At 33.0% G+C, this 20195-nt stretch overlaps 2 protein-coding genes across 2 annotated transcripts; both read right to left on the minus strand.

Annotated features, from left to right (window-relative positions):
- Positions 1-8510: 8510 nt before the first annotated feature.
- Positions 8511-10759, minus strand: LOC145133048 (uncharacterized). Its single transcript, XM_079067992.1, has 2 exons — positions 9877-10759; positions 8511-9742 (listed from the first exon to the last, which is right to left on the minus strand). The coding sequence occupies exons 1-2, from the start codon at positions 10745-10747 to the stop codon at positions 8589-8591; spliced, it is 2025 nt and encodes a 674-aa protein (XP_078924118.1). The 5' UTR covers positions 10748-10759; the 3' UTR covers positions 8511-8588.
- A 5666-nt stretch (positions 10760-16425) lies between these two features.
- On the minus strand, positions 16426-18661 carry LOC145133122 (uncharacterized). The gene is made up of 2 exons (XM_079068058.1): positions 17809-18661; positions 16426-17674 (listed from the first exon to the last, which is right to left on the minus strand). Exons 1-2 carry the CDS (start codon positions 18659-18661, stop codon positions 16524-16526), a joined length of 2004 nt encoding a protein of 667 aa, XP_078924184.1. The 3' UTR covers positions 16426-16523.
- Positions 18662-20195: the final 1534 nt, after the last annotated feature.

The following is a 20195-nucleotide window of genomic DNA, read 5'->3' on the forward strand; positions in this document are numbered from 1 at the left end:
TTCGTTCCAAAACAATTCTTAGAGTCATACTCCAAGATTGTAACTTGAGTGACATATCTTAAAGAAAGGTTTAAAACACTTTTCAAATGTAAGAGTAAAAGTGTCCTACTCTTGTACATTTAAAATTGGTAAGTTGTGATGTTTTGGATAAAACAAAGACCAACTAAGGCCAATTGTGTGAAGTGTTTGTCCTGATAAAGAATCCGCACTATCTCTTGAATATTTGGCAAGATAGTCTTATATGTCAAGAGGATAGTGGGAGTCTTAAAGATCCTAAAAAGAATTTCAAGAACTAATCAAGAATAAAACCTGAGGTTCTTCACTAGCACACGACTTGAGGTTTATAACCTATCGTGTTGACATATTCTATGCCCATTCCAGTTAAAGTTGGCTTTGCATAGGAGTTCTGAAAGTTCTCAATTGGTTGCATAACAACTTGGAAGCAATGACAGGCCCTGTACTGCCAGGTGGCAAGAAGTTAAGATTGCATAAGTTTAGTCCATATGAGTTTGGGTTTGTCATTATCCTTGTCTTGTGACTATGGTTTTGACGATTCACATGGATAAGAACACATACACCATAAAATCTAAGGGTCATAAGGTTTCTCTCCGATTCATGAAAATGATGGTGAGGAAACACTTCCACCAAGTAGATTTGAAGCAGATGGCAAAAGGTCTAACCAATTGAGACTATGATTACGGCATCCCTTTTCATAGTTCTGAAATTGTTTAGACACACATGCATGCTATCTAAGGAAAGGTGTATGATTTTGATAAAGTTTTATCAAAGCATCTCGTATCAGAAATCTGAACTTTGGTAAGAAAGTCAATAAAGTATTGATTTCTAGAAGTCCAGCTGATTTCTGAGTACATGTCAAAGCTAGTGGGAGCATAAGTGTTATGCTAATAATCATCATGTTAGTGGGAGCATGATAATTATTTTTAGTGTTGCAAGTTAGCAATGTTAATTATAGAAAACAAAAGTTTCAATTCGTGAGGCTGCAGGGATTGAAAAAGTTATTTTGCTATAATTAAGGGAGAGGATATACTTCATTTCAGTTCTAAAGGCTTAGATTGAGACCTTAATCATCTTAGTCAAGAATATATATATGAATTTCATGTTGGATTGGTTCAACTTAAGGAAATTCTATATATTGCGTTCTCAAAATTCGATTATGATTACGACATCCCTCTTCATAGTCAAATTTTGAAAACATGGCAAATAAAAATATTGTAGCACAAGACTGGTCTAGAACCATGTCTTTATGTGAGACATCATGAATCGTGTCCCATTTACTTTGGGTACAAGATCGATTACATATGCTATAATATTTACCCTTTCTGAATTCTACAAATGCCTTGGGGAATTAAGGGGAACAATGTCTAGAATTAGATATGACTAAAGTGATTAAGCAATTGTCGAGGACAATCTAAGGTTTACCAAAGATTGGTTGCTCAAGGACAGTTGGAAGTATACTGTTTAATATTGGAAGGACCATATTGACATAGTCTGAAAAGAGGCAACTCTTGTTCAGAAGCGGTAGTCAAAATAGGAATATTGAGTTGTCTTCATAGGTGGAAGCAATCTGTGTAAGGTTAAAGAAACTTAATGCAAGAAGCATGTTCAAAGCAATGCGCTTTGAGTTTGAGACATCGTTTCCATGGAATTGATCTCCATTGGGATACTTTGTAATGATTGTTGCCAAGCCTTTGTGGCTTTGTGCATAATCATTACAAGAGGAACATTGCATATAAGTTTAAAATCTAAACAGATTTCGATAAATGATAGGAATTTGGAATTCTTACATTTAAGACAAGGATTTGGGAGTGTGAAAAGGAATCATTGAAATTATGTTCAATTGATCTAGTTCACAAAGAAAAGGATCATAGACAAACATAGAGTTCATACTTGGTGTATGGCAAAGCTATTGTTTGAGAAAAACATAGTGTACATGTTTGGTGCATGGGACAACTAGTGTTTTTAATTCAAGTATAAAGTTGATAAAACCGAAACAATGAATAATGAGTAATCAGTATGGTGATAAATAAAAGTGTTTATTTATATTCATAGGGTTTGATACCATATTTGATTCATTTATTCTTGTGTTTCACTTTGCATGTTTTTGACTTCCAGAATAACTAAGTCGCTCTTCCTGAATGATTAAGTTATTCAAACCATCCACAGTCGGTCATATGTTGGAAGTAGATATGAATCAAGACTGTCATGGGTTGGTTTGTAGAGGTCCAAGTTGGTGGACAAAGTGGTGCTACAACACTCATGAGTGCTCATAAGTTCTGAGTATTGGATTCAACCCACGCTCATTTGAATCACTTCATGGATTTTATCACGAGTGATCATGAGACGATAATATCTTATATTCTTCAAACCTAGAGATATGAGTTGTTACTATGAGTTGGTTATACATTGATTGCACGAAAACGCATTTGGTAACTCGATGTTATAAAATGTGCCTTTGTGTATGATTGAACAAGTAGTAGAACAAGCCATATGAGTCGGAGTTTATCCATTCCTTTTACCTTCGGGATAAAAGCGATATCTGTGGGCCCCTCGATGATTTAGCGATGACACATGAGAGTGCTTGGCCAAGCCAGGACTGATTTGATTTGTTCAATCAGTCAGTCATCATAAATCGAAAATCGGGAAACAACAAATGGACAGAGAGAATGATTATAATCCATGTCTCAGTCCATATGATATCTAGAATGGAGGAATATATGATCCCTTATCTAATGGACAAGTCATTGACAAGGTCAGAGTTCGACAGCGGCTTTAAGAGCTACGACTGCCAGTTAGGTTTTGAAGTCATACTCAATAATAGTTTTAGACTTATCCAAGTGGGAGACTGTTGGATTAATGTCTAAGTCCATAACTATATTTGGTATGTACTTGACCCGACCCGGCATGGTCCATTTGGGTTGCACTTCACCGACACAATTTATATGGATAGTCTTTTGAGAATAGTATATTTATGATTTATATTAACATATTATAAGTTCTAATATATTAATATGGAATCATATTATTTAATTAGTATTGATCAAGAATTAATTTAGAATTAATTAAGTGATCAAAAAGAACTAATTAAATATGGACTCTTATATATATGGAATGGGCCAAGTTCATTTAGGTTGGGCTAAGCTTTCATGGATGGTCCATGGAGATTTTAACCCATGGATCCTATGTAAATGAAAGGTCATGGGTATTAGGGTTTACATGGATGTAACCCTAATCCTCCATAATATATAAAGGGGTCCTTGGCTCACAAAATAGGCACAAGTGTGTGAAAATAAGAGTGGGCCGATTTTAGTGTGCATACATATTCTCTCAAGTTCTTCCAAGGTGTTTTGGTGATTTGTGATTCCATTTGAGGCTTCCACACTATTGGGGCTAAGCTCTTAAAGCTTGAAGACATCAAGCTACATCAAAAGGTATGTCATCTAACTAGAACTTTGTAGTATAGGTGCTTCATAATATGCTAGTTAGGATGAAACCTTGGAATAGTTAATATTTGCATGTATAATAGAGAAAACATAGATCCAAGGTTTATAGGGTTGCATGTACACCATAGGAGTGTTAGAATGCTCAAATCCCAACAGATATAAGACCATGTGGGGGAGCACATGGCATTCTTAGGTAAAGACCATGGGGGGAGCCCATGGCATGAAGGTATAAGACCGTGGGAGGAGCCCATGGAATCCTTATATGTTAGTATGCATGGCTTATGTGATTTATGTAGCTTTTATAGCTAATATGATGTGTTATGTGGATTGTGTGTGTGGTATGCTCTGGGGGACTCACTAAGCATTAGCTTACAGTTTTTGGATTTGTTTCAGGTACGTCTGAGCCCAAGGGCAAGGGCAAGGCTTGATGACGCGTCGTGCACTCTCTCAGACATTTTTATGGGACACTCTAATGTTTGGAAATAATATTGTTATGGATAGGAATTTGAAAACAGTTGTATAGAGATTTCATGGTTTATGGAAAAGTGTTTTGACTATTTAAAAGTGAAAAAAAATTTCTTTTGAAAAATTGGGTTGTTAGAAGTTGGTATCAGAGCCTTGGTTTGAGGGATTCAGGCACACCCTCGGGTGTATCGGGACTCAAACTAAGAAAATTGTAAAATTGTTTTCAAAAATAAAAATGAAAGTTAAAACTTTTAAAGAATTGAAAAGAGGAGAGTGCAACGTGCGTGATCGGCCGAGCCAAGTAAGTAGTTCCCTAATGTGTTAGCCATGTTATACTGATACTTGAGTTATGATAATCGTATGGATCTTGCTACGTGTATGCTTTTAAAATTGTATACGGTTAGAATCTTATAGCCTTAGAATGATTGATTTGGCCTTATTTCTTGTTCCTCGTCTGGTTGTGGTCCTAGGGTAGAATCTATTATTCGAAAGTCTATTTGATCATTTTCTGTGTATAATTTGCATGCATAAAGACAACCATTTATGATTAGTATGATTGATGTGAGTAGAGCAAATCTTAGGGTCGCCTAGGGTTTGAGATATGTGATAGTTTGTGGAAGATGATTTATTTTGGAACGAATTGGAGTTATCAGGTAGAGCCTTGGAGAAGGTACAGACAGTGACGGAGCTTGAAGTGTTGATTGGGGGGGGGGGGGGGGGGCGAAAATAAAATATGTATAAAAATTGAAGAATAAGGGGGCCAAAGTCAAAATTTATAGTTTTAGGCTTAATATGTAAAAAAATTAATAGTTAAGGGTTAGTTATGAAAAAAAAAAACAGAGGGGGGGGGGTGGCACAGCCCCTCCTGGCCCTACATAAGCTTCGTCCCTAGGTACAGGTAAGTGTGGAAGGTAGTATTGGGCTCGTACTACTGAAAGCACATGACCTGTACTCGAACCAATGTTAGACCTGGAAGCTCTAAGGATGACCGGTGTGGGATGATCCCCTCTACAGACATCCTGATCATTATGTTTTATGGTATTACAGTACAGTATGGTGATGACACGACATGGAGCTGGGGGATCAGGATCGGGATCTGGATCCGGGTTGGGCGATGGTACCGAGCCCATCGACGAGAGGTTGCGCGAGCTCATCGCAACCGAGGTTACGAGGGGCATCCTTGACGCTACCCCAGTGATCTTCGGGACGGTCAAGGAGGGTATGATGGAGATTATGGATGAGAGGCTCAGGTCATTCAGAGCCGAGATTGCTGCGGGCCAGGTCGGGGCCCGCACTCCCTCGTTCCGAGAGTTCAAGACGTGCGGAGTGCCGAAGTTTTTCGGGGTCAGGGACCCCATTGTTAGTCGATGCAGGGTGGCGGATATCGAGAATGCCCAACACACGAGTTCTTGCCCGGATGCGACAAATGTGGGTTTTGCTTCATGTATGCTGAGAGATAGAGCCCGAGACTGGTGGGGCGAGGTGACTAGTCAGGTGGGAGCAGCCGGTGTGGTTGAGATGACATGGGCCGAGTTTGTTCGGCGACATCGGAGATGAGAGGAGACGGTGTAGGTTGTTTGTCTTCTGACATAACTGATTTTGGGTCTCGGCTGTGTGGTTCAGCGATGGTGCAAAAACAACAACCATTCTTCCCCTTTTTTTATTTGCAGGTTCGAGATTATGAATGATGACAATGACGATCTCGGGTACGATGAAGGTTGTTGATGGAGATTGGTCGAAGTGGTGAGGCGTTGGTGTAAATCGATGCAGATGAATGGAAGGGTTATTTGCAGTGTTTTAAATTGATTTCCCTGATTTAAAGGGATATTAAATATCTTAAATATTTTCTAAAATTAAATATACTCAAGATTACTTTTATACCCTAAATATTTAATTAATTATTTAGTATTTTCTAAACTTTGATTGGTCCATTCATCCACACAATAATTTGATAGAATACCTGAACATATATATATATATATATATATATATATATATATATATATATATATATAAACTTTTTTTTCTATGAAAATGATATTCGAACATTCCTACCACAAATAAACTAAAACAACATTTTTTTAAACTAAAAACTTAGGATTCTTTTATTTCGAATGAAATTTTGAAGGTTAAACCTCAAATTATCAAAGATTATTTTTTGTTTTTTTTCATTCTCAAATATTATTTTCTAGAATATAGTTCCATTAAAACCAGGAAAATAAGAATAAGTGTGTGTGCGTGTGTTTATGAGTATTTTGGCTGGAAATTTGGTAGTTTTCGTCAAAAAATTCATAAAGTCGTCGGAAAAGCCAAGTTTGGTTCGAAAACCTACAATAGATGGTTATAATGGTATTATGCGAACAATTCAAACAAGTTTAATAATCATATGTATAAAAAAAATTACCAAATATGTATAAAAACAAAACTTTCGTACTCTTATAAATTATTATTCCCGTTAATAAAATTTCATTGTTATGTTTGATTATTCATTGGAATTAAATAAGCTACTTGTTAAGACCATCTCCAACCCATCTCCATTTTTCCCCTCATAAATGGAGTAAAAAATGGAGTAAATAGTGTTTCATCTCTAACCCTACCCCATTTTTTACCCCAAAAAGTATATTACTAGATTATTCCATTTTTATAACTTATATATATTGTCAAATACACCACTCTACTAATTAAACTCTATATTTATGATTAATTAATATAAATTAGTATATAACATGATATTATAAATATTAAATATTGCATTTAAATTATAATTAGTAGATAAAATAAACTAGAAATGTATAAAATAAAAATGAGAGAGACTAAAATTGGCAACCAAACTTCACCTCCATTTTTGGAGATATGAATAGTATTCCCCCATATATATGGGGGAATACTATTCATATCTCCAAACATGGAGGTGAAAATGGGATAGGGTTGGAGAAGAATAGATGATGGGGGGAAGAAATAGAGTTTAGGGGTGGGTTAGAGATGCCCTAATGTTGTTAGGTAGGACACAAATATGCTCATGAATGGAATACCTTCAAAACAATATATATATTAAAGCGCATAGATAAAAAGAACAGTATTCTTTTCTATTTCTGACTTTTGCCACATCTTTTTTCTACATTTTAGGACTTTTGCCACATTTTTTCTACATTTTAGTGTTGAAACTTCTCATCTTCATAATTTGACAACTTTATTTTATTTTTTTATAATTTTGCCACTAAAGTTTCAACAAACTTTTCATTTTTATAATTTTGTCATTTTATTTTTATTTATTTATATTTTTGCCACTAAACTTTCACTTTTACTTCTTTACAACAATTTTTCTTTATTCTTTATCATTTTCGTCTACCGTATTTTTTTATCATTTTTTTTTTATTCTTTGGAATTTCCGTCAAACATATTCTTCTACCTTTCATTTTTTTCTAAAAAGAATAACCCGTGCAAAGCACGGACATTTTCCTAGTTATTTTAAAAGTTTGACAAAACAAATAATCTTTTGTTGTTATTTGTTTTGAATATATATGAAAATTAAAATTAAAAAGAAAAAGGTAAAAAAACCTATTTTGTAACTTATAGTATTTCTTACTACAAATCATAAACAAAATTCCTTCAAAAGTAAATAAACAAATTATTTCAAATGCATTTGATATTCACAGATCATTTTTTTAAACGAACTCATTGTTATTTTCATTCAAATTCAATTCGTCTATTTATCCATTAAACAAATAAAAAATAAAAATGATATAATTTAAGCACCATCACAATTCACCAAGAACCTTTTCTTTGTCTACATCGTTCTTCTCGCCGACATTTGAGAGAAAACTGATAATTTTGCAGCACCACAAGCGTCTTCAAAAAAAAAAAAAAAAAACTGGATCCTGCTACAGCAAATGATAATATCGATCCTATCGAACACCAATTGAAGATGAAAAAAAAAAAAAATCCTTATATCTTCTTGTGATTAATCTCAGTCTTCTACTTTAAAAACCACCTCTGCTCTCTTTTTTAAGATTCACATCAACACCAAACTCAGTGCCATCAGATCTCTCGCAGTCTTTAAAAAACAGTTATTGTGGGAGCTGCTGAGAAAAAAACGGGACAGATTATTGTGATTGGTAAACAGAGTAGCAGTGGAATTCGTCCGCCATTATCAAACGCCATGGAGAACTGGAGATGCTGTTTTAGGTCTTTGAAGGCTCGCTTAGTTTGATATGAATCTGTAATGGGAAAATTGGATCTAACAGAGATGAAGAGGAGATCGATAGAATCATAGAAAGGAGGAATATATTTGAATATTTGATTAATCGACTAAGGACATATAAAAAAAATAAAAAGTAAAAAACGGGGCATAATGGCGGGAATGAAAAACGAGAAATTAGAAGAAATGACATTCCTCCCTTTAACCAAACAAGTTTTTTGGATGGGAATGGAATCACTCATGTCATTCCTCCTTTCATTACCGCCTACCAAATGGACACCAGATCTTTGAATTACTAAGAATGAACAAAATTATTGCAAGAGATAGCATGGACACGTGAAATTCAATTATGTAATTGTATCATCATACACATGAAATTATGGAGATATAATACAAGAAAGAAAGAGTAATGACAATTACAAATCATATTTGGTTTCAAACATGTGGAAGGGAAACCTAAAACTTTAAACGTAGTATTTCTCACAACAGTCGTAATCAATTGCAAACTTACACTCAAGACATTTAAAGATCATGTTGTACTGTAACATGCAACTACAACTTTTGCAATCTCCATCTGACGCAATACCTCGAGCAAATGAAAGAGGATGTGGGTGACTCTGAGTGTTATGAATGCCTCCGAACTTTACCTTGATGAAATAATGGATGTTTTTCCAATAATAGTCATTGGTATGTGTCTCGCTCTGAAGTATTAGCGAAGCACAAACAGCATGTACAGACTGAACACAATCTTGACAATGATAGAAAGATTCATGAGGATTCAAATCCTCCTCACAAATGTCACAAAAGTATTCGCTCTTATGGTTCTCAATAGGGAGGTAACTTAGGTGCATAGGATGCTTGTCATACTTGTGCCTGATTGTCTCGACTAATAACAAAGCACATTCAGGATGTATATCAATATTGCACATGTTGCAACGGAATGAAAAATCAAGTTCAAGATATCCGATACAAATATGACAAGTGAAATCCCCCTCTTTTCCATGAACTCGTGAAAGAAGATGATTCGGGTGAGATTTATGTGTGATTTCTTTTGGTATAAACCCACATGTAACATCAACATAGAATCCACATTCGACACAACAATATGCAAATCCATTGCAAGGCAGATGACAAACATCACAATAGAACACATCGAAAAAGCAATTAGGGATGTTTGAGCAGATAAGAAGAAGAGTATGTGGATGGGCCGGGTGGTTTTCTATTTTTTGGGGGAGTCGAGTGCACCATTCATGCAGAGCAAAGTTATTGCAATGCCCCTGAATTTGATCATCATTATCAATATCATTAACACACCTATAAAAAGGCATTGTGGACATGATTGGTCTGAGACATCCATTGCATAACAGTTGTGTCTTTTTCAGTGGGTCATGACACTTTAATAACAACCGAGAAGAATTATTGGTTTGCCCATTGCTTATAAGTTCCTGATCCACTAGAATTAGAGGGTGTTGATGACTCGTGTGTTTTAAGTTTACCTTGTGATCAATTTGTTGGAAGAACAAGTGTTTAGGTAGGCTGTATGTTTCATCAGGGAACGGGAGATGAAGAAGATGAGGATAGTCAAGATCTTTATAATTTTTGTTGGTTCTGCCAAGGCCTGATAAATTTAAAATGGAAAAAAGAGGTTGGTCAGTTAGTATATCTCAAATAATGCTAAACGTAATGAACTCATCCATGAAATTTTTAATAGTGAATAATAATGAAAAGAAACGATAGTTATTACTTAATTACCGGGAGACAAGAAGATGGACATGAATGGCTCTCTTCTTGATGTTGCGCAATCCAGATGGGCATAGTACAAACATTTATCGCATTTGTAAATCCAAAGATTCCGCGTACCTTGGAAATCAAGACCACATACTCTGCATCTAGGATTATGTTTAGCTTTTTGATCTTGTCTGGGAAAGGAATATGAAATGGTGAGTGGATGGGTATGATGAAAAGCAACATCTGTTCTCTCTTGGATGAACAATTTTTGTGGTAGGAAAGCACAATCGCTGTGAATGGTGAAGCCACAACAAGTGGTGCATTGATAGAAGACCCCTTTATGTTCCTTCCCACAGGCTTGGCAGTAGCACAAAATGGGTTGGGGGATGGCACAGATTAGCGAGTGTGGGTGGCACGGATGATGGATGATCCATTTTCCTACTTCCACAGCACAATTTACATCAATCCAAAATTGACATTCATTACAAAAGTAAAAAAATTCACCAAGCTTGTGTTGTCTCGTACAAATATGGCATGACCATGACCAATCAAAAGAAGACTTAGCCATGTTAAGAGGATGTGGGTGAAATGCTCTCTCCACAGTTGTCGATGGGAGCTCAACACAAAATTTGTGAAGTGTAAAATCACACGATGAATCTGCCATACATTTGTAGTAGCACTTGTGGTACATGCTGATTTCTTGATGACACCTCCCACATGTGACACTTTGAAACCCATCTTTTATAATCCGATCACCACCCTCTTCTTCTTTTTCTTCATCATCATCACCATCTTCTTCTTCTTCTTCTTCTTCTTCTTCTTCTTCTTCATAATGTAGCTGAAAATTAACGAGCGTTAGTGGATGCTCGTGTTCATATACTTTAAGCACATCCATGATAATTATATCTTTTTTTTTTCCAATAAAGATGTTAGACTCTAGACTCCTATCTTATTTATAACAAAGAAAGAGAATATTATGTGTTCCAAATTCACGAAACCAAGCAGGATTCTTTTTTTTTTCTTCTTATTTACACTTGATTGTCTTTTGCTTTTTGGTTATTTCTTTTCCTTTTTGCCAAATAAGAAGCAGTCAGCGAAGTTTGTTAAAAGAGGTTCCTCGTAGAAATTTAATTTGCTTTTAGTAATCTACCAACCTAGCATTCCTATTTGTCCCTTATAATGTGGAACTTGTAGTAATGAACTTATATCATGAAATTACATAACTTATGATGCATTTTATGAATGTTTTAAACAATGGAAAATAAATGATATTGTAATGTATACATCGTTTTCTCAAGGTCTTGATAATTCTATAAACGGTTTCACATTTTGTTCCTTTTTTCAGTTTCAGACACAATCAATGCTTGCCCTTCCATAAGTATTTCGGATGGCTGGATACATGTTACACTCTGCCATGCTTGCCTGACCACGAGAAGCCATAGCTAGGGTAAAATAATATTAAACTACAATTTGAGAGCATCTTTGGAATTTAAAGAAGGGGCTAACCTGACTTTCAATTTCATAAAAAGGATACCTGGACTTGCACTTTAAGAAATGGAATTGTGATGAGCAAGAAGTTAGAATCTCGCCTAACCACCTCTCTCCATCTCCTGTAGTTCTCCTAGAAACATCTATTTTCCTACTTCTACTCTAGCTGGGGTAAAAGTATTTTTGAGAAGCAAGTGACCCTTGAGGAAGACCTTCAGAAAACAACCAAGTAACCCTTCAGGAAGACCTTCAGCCCCCTCTAACTCGAGGAAAGGAATTCAAGCATTTGTTAAAAGTGGTTCCTTATGGGAATTTAATTTGCTTTCAGTAATTTACCAACCAAGCTGTCCTATTTGTCCCTTATGATGTATTTTATGAATTTTAAACATCATTAAAGAAAAGATATTGTTTTCAAAAGGTCTTCATAATTCTGAAAATGGTTTCACAATTTCTTGTTCTTTTTCAGTTTAATACGTAAAGAATAAACACATAAAAGCATGATTCTTTTCTTCTTCTTCTTCTTCTTCTTCTTCTTCTTCATTAATACAACCTCTTCAATAAGTAAGGAACAAATCCCATAACAAGAAATGATATTGACATTCCATGCGTTAAAATAGAATTGGATTGTGTGTGTGTGTATATATATATATATATATATATATATATATATATATATATATATATATATATATATATAGGAACTCAAAAAATGGCAGGATTCCCGAGGACAATTTTTGGCTTTAAGATTGAAAAAATAAATGGCCAAGATTTGATTTTATTTATCGTCAAATCTCACGAGATAATATGGCATTTCGGTTATTCATTGCGAAATTTTGATAATTTTCGGGGAATGTTAATTCTTTGGAGGGTACAAATGACAAAATCAAAAAGATTAAAAGAAAAATGAAAAAAGGAAAAGAAAACTCGGCCTATGTGGTCTCTCCAGACGATGACACGTGCCCCCACCCAACATGACAAGTGTCTAACCCTTATTGGTTGGTGAGTTTTTATTCAATCCGCTTAGTTTTTCAGCCATAATTTTTTTCTTTGAAAAAAAAAACTTCTGAAAAAAATAAAGTTCTTAAAATTTAATTCTCTACAAAATGAACACAATCATGAAAATTTGAAAAAAAAAATTATTTATTATATTTATAGAAAAACCCAGAAAAAAGAATTCTCCAAAAATTATAAAAATTTAAGGAATATTTCTACTCACTATTCTAATGACTTTGTAAAAATAATTTTTAAAAAATAAGGTGTGTTAGATACCAAAATTGATTTTAAAAGATTAAAAGTTTTTTTAAAACAAATGTTGAACATAATATTATCCAGATAAAGATGATTTAAAATATTCGTGGTTCAAAAATATTATGATTCAATATGTTTATGATTCTTAACTTGTTATGATCTAAAAATATTTTGATTCATATATTTAATGATCCTTAATTATTAGTATATTTTTCATAATTCAAAATTAAATGATTCAAAAAATATAATGATCCAAATGTTGTATTGAACAAAAACTTTATATAATTCAATATATTATTATCCAAATTAATATGATCAAAATTAACATGATCCAAAGATGTATGATGCATCATATCGTTATGATTCAAAATAATTCCAAAAATAATATGATTCAAAAAAAGTATGAACGGAAAATATTATGATCCTTAATATTCTTCTTGTTTAAAATTTTATAATTGTTAAACATTAAAAATTCAAACCGATATTTAGTTTAAAAAAATAAAAAAAATAATAAGAAAAAATAAAAAAAATTAAAAACAAAAATAAAGAAAAAACTGTAGTATCTTCAAGTATGTTGTAAAGATATTAAAAAAATGAAAAAAAAATATTTTTTTGATACGTGTTACCTTATTAGGCCTCCTAATTAATACATATTTTATTTTTCTTTTGTCATGTGTCACCCTATTATTACTCCTAATTAATGCATGCCACTTGTCAACCTATTGATTCTCCATTTAAAATTTAAAATTTTAAATTTCTCACTCTAATTACATTAAATTAATATTATTAGAATAAAAATTAAAATAAAATTAATACAAATTAAAAAGTGATATGATTTCATATATTTATTTAAATCAATGATTATAATTTTATATAACTAAAAAATCTCTTAATTATTAATTTATTTAAAATAACTGATTAATAATTTTGAGTTTGTATTATAAAAGTTTAATTAATTTTGTAACCGTGGTTTCCACGGGTTATAAACTAGTATATATATATATATATACATATATATATATATATATATATATATATATATATATATATATATATATATATATATATATATATATATAGGTTCTATGGAAAACAAAAAACCCTAAAAAAACCCTAAAAATCATAAAAATGCATTGATATATATATATATATATATATATATATATATATATATATATATATATATATATATATATATATATATATATATATATATAAAGAGTTAGGTTCAAATGTAAAAGCTTAATTATTGTGTGAATGTATGGTTAATTTTAGACCAATCATTTTGATAGCGCTATAATAGTAATTTTGTTATAATTAATTATGTAAAAAATTAAATCAATTTATTACCTTTAAAATAGACATATCGGTTTCATCCTAATATAAACATAAGACAATCGTCTTAAACTCGAAGAACAGTTAACTGACCCCATTACCACGTTCAGCACCATCGAGGAAACTCTAAGCCGTTGGTGGAACCTTAAGTTGTCGGACCATCGCAGTCGGCATCCCTATCAGTCTTTATAGCCGTTATCAGATCGTTGTCGTCAATGTTCATCTTCAATTATTTTCTAAGGTATTTAATTTAATTTTTTTTTCAAGTTTGAGAAGTTATTTGTCGGGTTTTTTTTTCAAGTATGAACCGACCTTTCTTCAAGAATTATTATATTAGAATAAAGAATTTACTACTTGTTTTAGAAGTTTACAATTCTAGTTACACATTCTTGAAGAACAATGTATGTTCACCCTTTTCGTGTGGTTGTACTGTCCTTTTATATAATACTCATTCTACAAAGATTTATTCATTTTACTTAATTTTGTTTGAATTCTCAGAAGATATGAAAAATGCAAGGTAATGTGTATTCAACTTCTTTTGTCAAGAACCAATAATATAATGAAAAGTTTGTTTTTTGCTAGTTGTAGTTTTTGGTAAATCATTCTTACTGAATATTAGATGCTATTCTATTTCATTTTAGTAATCTGACTTTTATATATATTTTGTATTTCAGTTTTCCCTTTTGACAAACAAATTCTTAAAGAATGCAGTCTATACATAAAGAGGGTTGTTTGAAGCACTTCATGGGAAACAAAAATATCGCTAGTGTTGGTTGTTTGAAAATACTCATAGGTGATGAAACTCGATGAACAATGGAGAAAATTTTGTATTTTTGTTTTCCCTTTTGACAAACAAATTCTTAAAGAATGTAGTCTATATCATATATTTTAGACAAAATTACAAAAATGGTCGCTATGGTTTACTACAAGTCACAAACTTAGTCCCTATAATTTTTTTTTTGATGCAAATGGTCCTTGTGGTTTGCAAAACTTGCAAGGATGGCCTTTTTTACTAACTCCGTTAAAATACTGCCGTTAGTGCATCCCATGTGGGGGTATTTTAGTCTTTTCAAGTATAGGAGGGACTGAATTCGTTACATTTAGCAAACCAAAGGGACCATTTTTGTTATTTGCCTTAAAAAAGTCAAGAAACTAAGGGGGTAGGGTTCGACCCGAGTCATCTCGCAAACAGACAGCACCCTTTTCCACCAAGATAACAAGCAACGTGTGCTTTTATGTCTAAAACAGTAAATATAAAGTGTCGTTCTTTTTTTTTTATTAACAATTTTGTTTTTAATTGAATTTTAATTATAATTATTATTATTATTATTATTATTATTATTATTTTTATTATAATATAAATTCATTTTTATGAAAGTATAAATACAGTTTTATGTATAAATATTTAAAAAACATATTTATATCTCCATAAAAACGTTATTTTTATATATTATTATTATTATTTTTATTTAAAAACATTATTTTTGTTTATAAATTAATATTTATATATTTAAAGTTATATTAAAACGCTTCAAAATATATAAATAAGTTACTAAGGGCATACAAATGTGTGTATATATAATTATTAATTTTAAAAAATTTATATACATATTGATACGTATTTATATGTATTTATACATTTTAAAGGCGTGTAAATACATATAAACATGTTTTTAAAATGTGTGAACACATATAAATACGTTTTAAAAACATATAAACATACTAATAATTTTCTAAATTATATAAATTCATATAAAAACGTTTTTAATATGCATAAATTTGTTTCAAATGTTTAAATACATAAAAATATGTATATATGCATACATGTATTTTTTTTAATGAATAAATATGTATGCATACGTTTTTATATCTTTACGAACTAATTTATAAATCATGAAGCGTCTTTATATAATATTAAATATATAAATACAGTTTTAAAGATAGAAATATATTTTTAAAAATAAAAAGAAATCATGTTTTTAAATATATTTTTAAAAATAAAAAGAAACTCTGTTAGTAAAATGCCGTTAGGGACTGAATCTGTAAGGGCATTTTCGTCTTTTCAAGTATAAAGGGACTGGATTCATGACATTTGATAAACCACAGGGACCATTTTTGAAGTTTGTTTGAAAAACATAATTAATTGGGTTAATGCCCGGTTCTGGCGAGTACCCAGCGGGTAGCGGTTCCGAAAAAATGAGAACCGGAACCGGAACCGCTTAAGGCGGTTCCGTAACTTTAGAAACTAGAACCGGAACTGCTCAAGGCGATTCCGATTCTGGAACCGGCAGTTCCGATGCGGTTCCAGTTTCGAAAGCGGGTACCCAGTTCTGATGCTCATCCGTACATAGAACTACTAATTTTCTAATATTTTCTCACAAATACAAGGCTATTCGTAAAATATCATCCGTGATCGGCATAACGTCTTGTTACCACAAGTAGCATGGACACGTTAAATTCAATTATTTTATTGTATCATCACACACATGAAATTAAGGGGGATATAATACATCAAAGAGTAATGACAATTACAAACCATATTAATTTGGTTTCAAACATGAGGAAGAGAAACCAAAAACTTTCTTAGTAGTAGTACTTAATTACTTATAACAGACGTAATGAATTGCAAATTTATAGTCGAACCTTTTAAAGACCATGTCATACTGTACTCCCCAACCACACTTGCTACATTCACCATCTGACATAAGACCTTGAGCAAATGTGAGAGGGCCTTGTTGGCGACGATTGGTATTGAGAATGCCTCCAAACTTTATATTCACGAATTCATAAGCGCTTCTCCAATACTTGATATAGGTATGTGTCTCGCTCTGAAGTATCAACGGAGCACAAGCAGTATGTATCGACTGAACACAATCTTTACAATGATAGAAAGATTGATGAGGATTCAGATCCTCCTCACAAATTTCACAAAAGTATTCACTCTTGTGGTTCTCAATCGGGAGGTAACTTAGTTGCATGGGATGCTCGTCATACTTGTGCCTGACTCTCTCGGCTAATAACAAAGCACATTCGGGATGTATATAAATATCGCACGTGCCACAACGGAATGAAAGTTGACATGGAGTATGATGTCGGCGACACATATAACAAGAAGTATGATCATCCCTATCTTCTAAGTTAACTATTGAAAGAAGGTGATTCATGTGAGCTTTGTGTGTGATTTCTTTAGGTAAAAGCCCACATGTAACATCAACATAGTATTTGCATTGGACGCAACCATAGGCAAACCCATTGCAATGTAGATAACAAACATTGCATTTGAACACATCGAACATGCAACCAGGGATGTTTAAGTAAATGAGATGGAGGGTATGTTGTGGGTGGCCCGGGTGGTTTTCTATTATTGGGGGGAGTCGAGTGCACCACTCATGGAGAGCAAAGTTATTGCAAACCCCCTGAGTCTGAATCTCATCATCATTTTCAGTAGCACACCTGTAAAATGGCATGGTTGCCGTGATGGGTCTGATGCATCCATTGCATAGCAGTTGGGTCTTTTTCATTGGGTTATGGCACTTTAATAACCAAGAAGAGGAGGAGGTTTGCCCATTGCTCAGTGTGTGATCAACTAGAATTAGAGGGTGTTTATGACTAATGTGTGTTAGGTTTACCTTATGATGATGATCAGTTTGTTGGAAAAACAAGTGTTTTGGTAGGCTGTATGTTTCATCAGGGAATGGGAGATGAAGAAGATGAGGATGTTCAACAACTTTATAGTTTTTGCTGGTTCTGCCTGATAAATTGAAAATGAAATCACGAGTATATCTCAAATTAATAAAGCTAAATACACGTAATTAACTAATTAATTTATTCATGAAATTTGTAACATGAGTGAATGATAATGAAAAGAAAGGATTCATTAGTTACCAGAACGCAAGAAGATGGACATGAATGGCTCTCTTCTTGATGTTGCGCAATCCACATGGGTATAGTACATGCATTCATGACATTTGTAAATCCAAAGATTCTCCATAGCTCGAAAATCATGACCACATACTCTGCATCTGGGATCATGTTTAGCTTTTTGATCTTCTCTGGGGAATGCATATGAAATGGTGAGCGGATGGGTATGATAAAAAGCACCATGTGTTGTCTCTTGGATTAGCAAAGATTTTGATAGGAAAGCACAATCACTGTGTATGGTGAAGTTGGTACAAGTGGTACTACATTGATAGAACATCCCTTCATGTCTTCTCCCACAAGCACTACAGTCGCATAAAACAGGCTTTGTGATAGCACATATTAGCAAGTGTGGGTGGCATGGATGATGGATGATCCTTTTTCTTATATCCACTGCACAATTTACATCAATCCAAAATTCACATTCAAAACAAATGTAACGCAGTTCACCTAGCTTGTGCTTACTCCCACAAATACCGCATGACCAGTTATAACGAAGCATAAACATGGTAAGAGGATGTGGGTGAAATGCGCTCTCCAAACGTGATGGGAGCTCACCACAAAATTTGTGAAGTGAGAAATCACACGATGAATCTGCCATACATTTGTAGTAGTGCCTGTGGTACACATTGATTTCTTCACCACACCTGTCACATGCACCTCTAAAGCCCTCTTTTGTAATCAGATCATCACCATCATCATCTTCATCAACATCAGCATCACCATCACCATCTTCTTCTTCTTCTTCATTTTGTAATTGTAGCTTTAAATCAACGAGCTTTAATGGATGCTTGTGTTCAAGTACTTGAAGTGCCTCCATGATCAGTATATCTTTCTTTATGAATAAAGATGTTATCATATTTATATAACAAAGAAAAAGAATATATGTGGCAAATTCACGAAACGGTGTGGGCTTTTTTTTGTTCTTTTCTATGTACAATTGGTTATCTTTTGCTTTTTTGTTAATCCTTTTTCTTTTATCCAAAGAAGCAATCAGTGAAATTTGTTAAAAGTGGTTACAGTTGGAATTTAATTTTGTTTTTAGTAGTTTACACACCAAGCTTTTCTATTTGTTCCTTATAATTAATATGGAATTTCTGATTATTATAATTTTTATATCACAAAATTACATAATTTATGATGTATTTTATGAATGTTTTAAACATCAACAAAATAAAAAAATATGATATTGTATTGTGTACATTGTTTTCTCAAGATCATAATTGTAAAACAGTTTCACATTTTGTTCTTTTTTTTTTTCAGTTTCATACTCAAAGAATAAACACAATTGAAACACACAAAAATATGATTCTTTTCTTCTTTCTTTTTCTTTTCCTTTATCATTAATACCACCTCTTCAATAAATAAGGAATAAATCACATAGGAAGAGAGATATTTGATACTTCATGTGTCAAAATATAGAAATGAAGGAGTATATATATAAAAAAGTGGGTAAATCTTAAGTGCTTTATCCCATCCATCCATCTTTTTGGTTAATTCTACTTTTTTTGCTTCCTTGAAAATATTTGCAAACAATGAGCGAATTAGCAACATATAAACTGCATTACGTTGCCGTACTATATTTTAAACATTGGTAAATACAAAATATCATATTGTAATGTGTACTTTGTTTTCTATAACTCTTCACTATTCCAGATTCTATTTTATATTTTGATACCTTTTTTTAGTTTAATGCTTAAGGAATAAACCAAATCTTTTTGACCTCAAATTAAGAGAAGAACAAGCTACGAAAAGCTTCAACAACAAACTCAAAATTAAAGTCTACAAATCCGATACTTACGACCCACCACACTTTGTGATGAAGTCTTATAGTTATATTGAAACCAAGTGCCAAGTATAAGTGTTTTTTTTCTTCCAAACGCAATGTTTCTTTGGGGTTTTGCAAGTATAATAATAATGGTTCTAAAACAGAGTCAACATGGGTGCCTAGCCCTCAAAAGAAAAACGGCTCAAAAGTCAGAAGTTCATACTTCATAGTTCGTAGTATAGTTGACCAAAACACATACGTGCGTGTGTGTCTGATGTTAATCAACAACTACTACTAGCAGAATGCATTGTCCAAAAACCTAACTACACAGCTCAGTGGAATCTGAAATCTTTTTTTTTGGGGTAAATGTAGCTTTAGTTAATGTTCATATCTAGGCATCAATTTAATCTTCTTTACGTATGGATATACATACACAACAAGAAAAAGGCACCTTTAGGGACGACAAAATGCGTCAAAAAATAGTCAAGCAAGTCGCCCCTAAAGGTATTAGGGACGACATGTCGTCCCAAATGGGTCGCTGCAAATACCTCGTAGCCAATACTCAAAAGTCGTCCCCAAAGGCGTC

The sequence above is a fragment of the Lactuca virosa genome, chromosome 8 (assembly GCF_052849685.1).
Source record: "Lactuca virosa cultivar CGN04683 chromosome 8, Lactuca_virosa_CGN04683_v6, whole genome shotgun sequence".
NCBI lineage: Eukaryota > Viridiplantae > Streptophyta > Magnoliopsida > Asterales > Asteraceae > Lactuca > Lactuca virosa.

Coding starts and splice junctions, on each gene's coding strand:
- LOC145133122 (XM_079068058.1), bottom strand. CDS start 18,661: ATGGAGGCACTTCAAGTACTTGAACACAAGCATCCATTAAAGCTCGTT. Junction 17,675..17,808: donor GTCCATCTTCTTGCGTTCTG/GTAACTAATGAA, acceptor TCAATTTATCAG/GCAGAACCAGCAAAAACTAT.
- LOC145133048 (XM_079067992.1), bottom strand. CDS start 10,747: ATGGATGTGCTTAAAGTATATGAACACGAGCATCCACTAACGCTCGTT. Junction 9,743..9,876: donor GTCCATCTTCTTGTCTCCCG/GTAATTAAGTAA, acceptor TAAATTTATCAG/GCCTTGGCAGAACCAACAAA.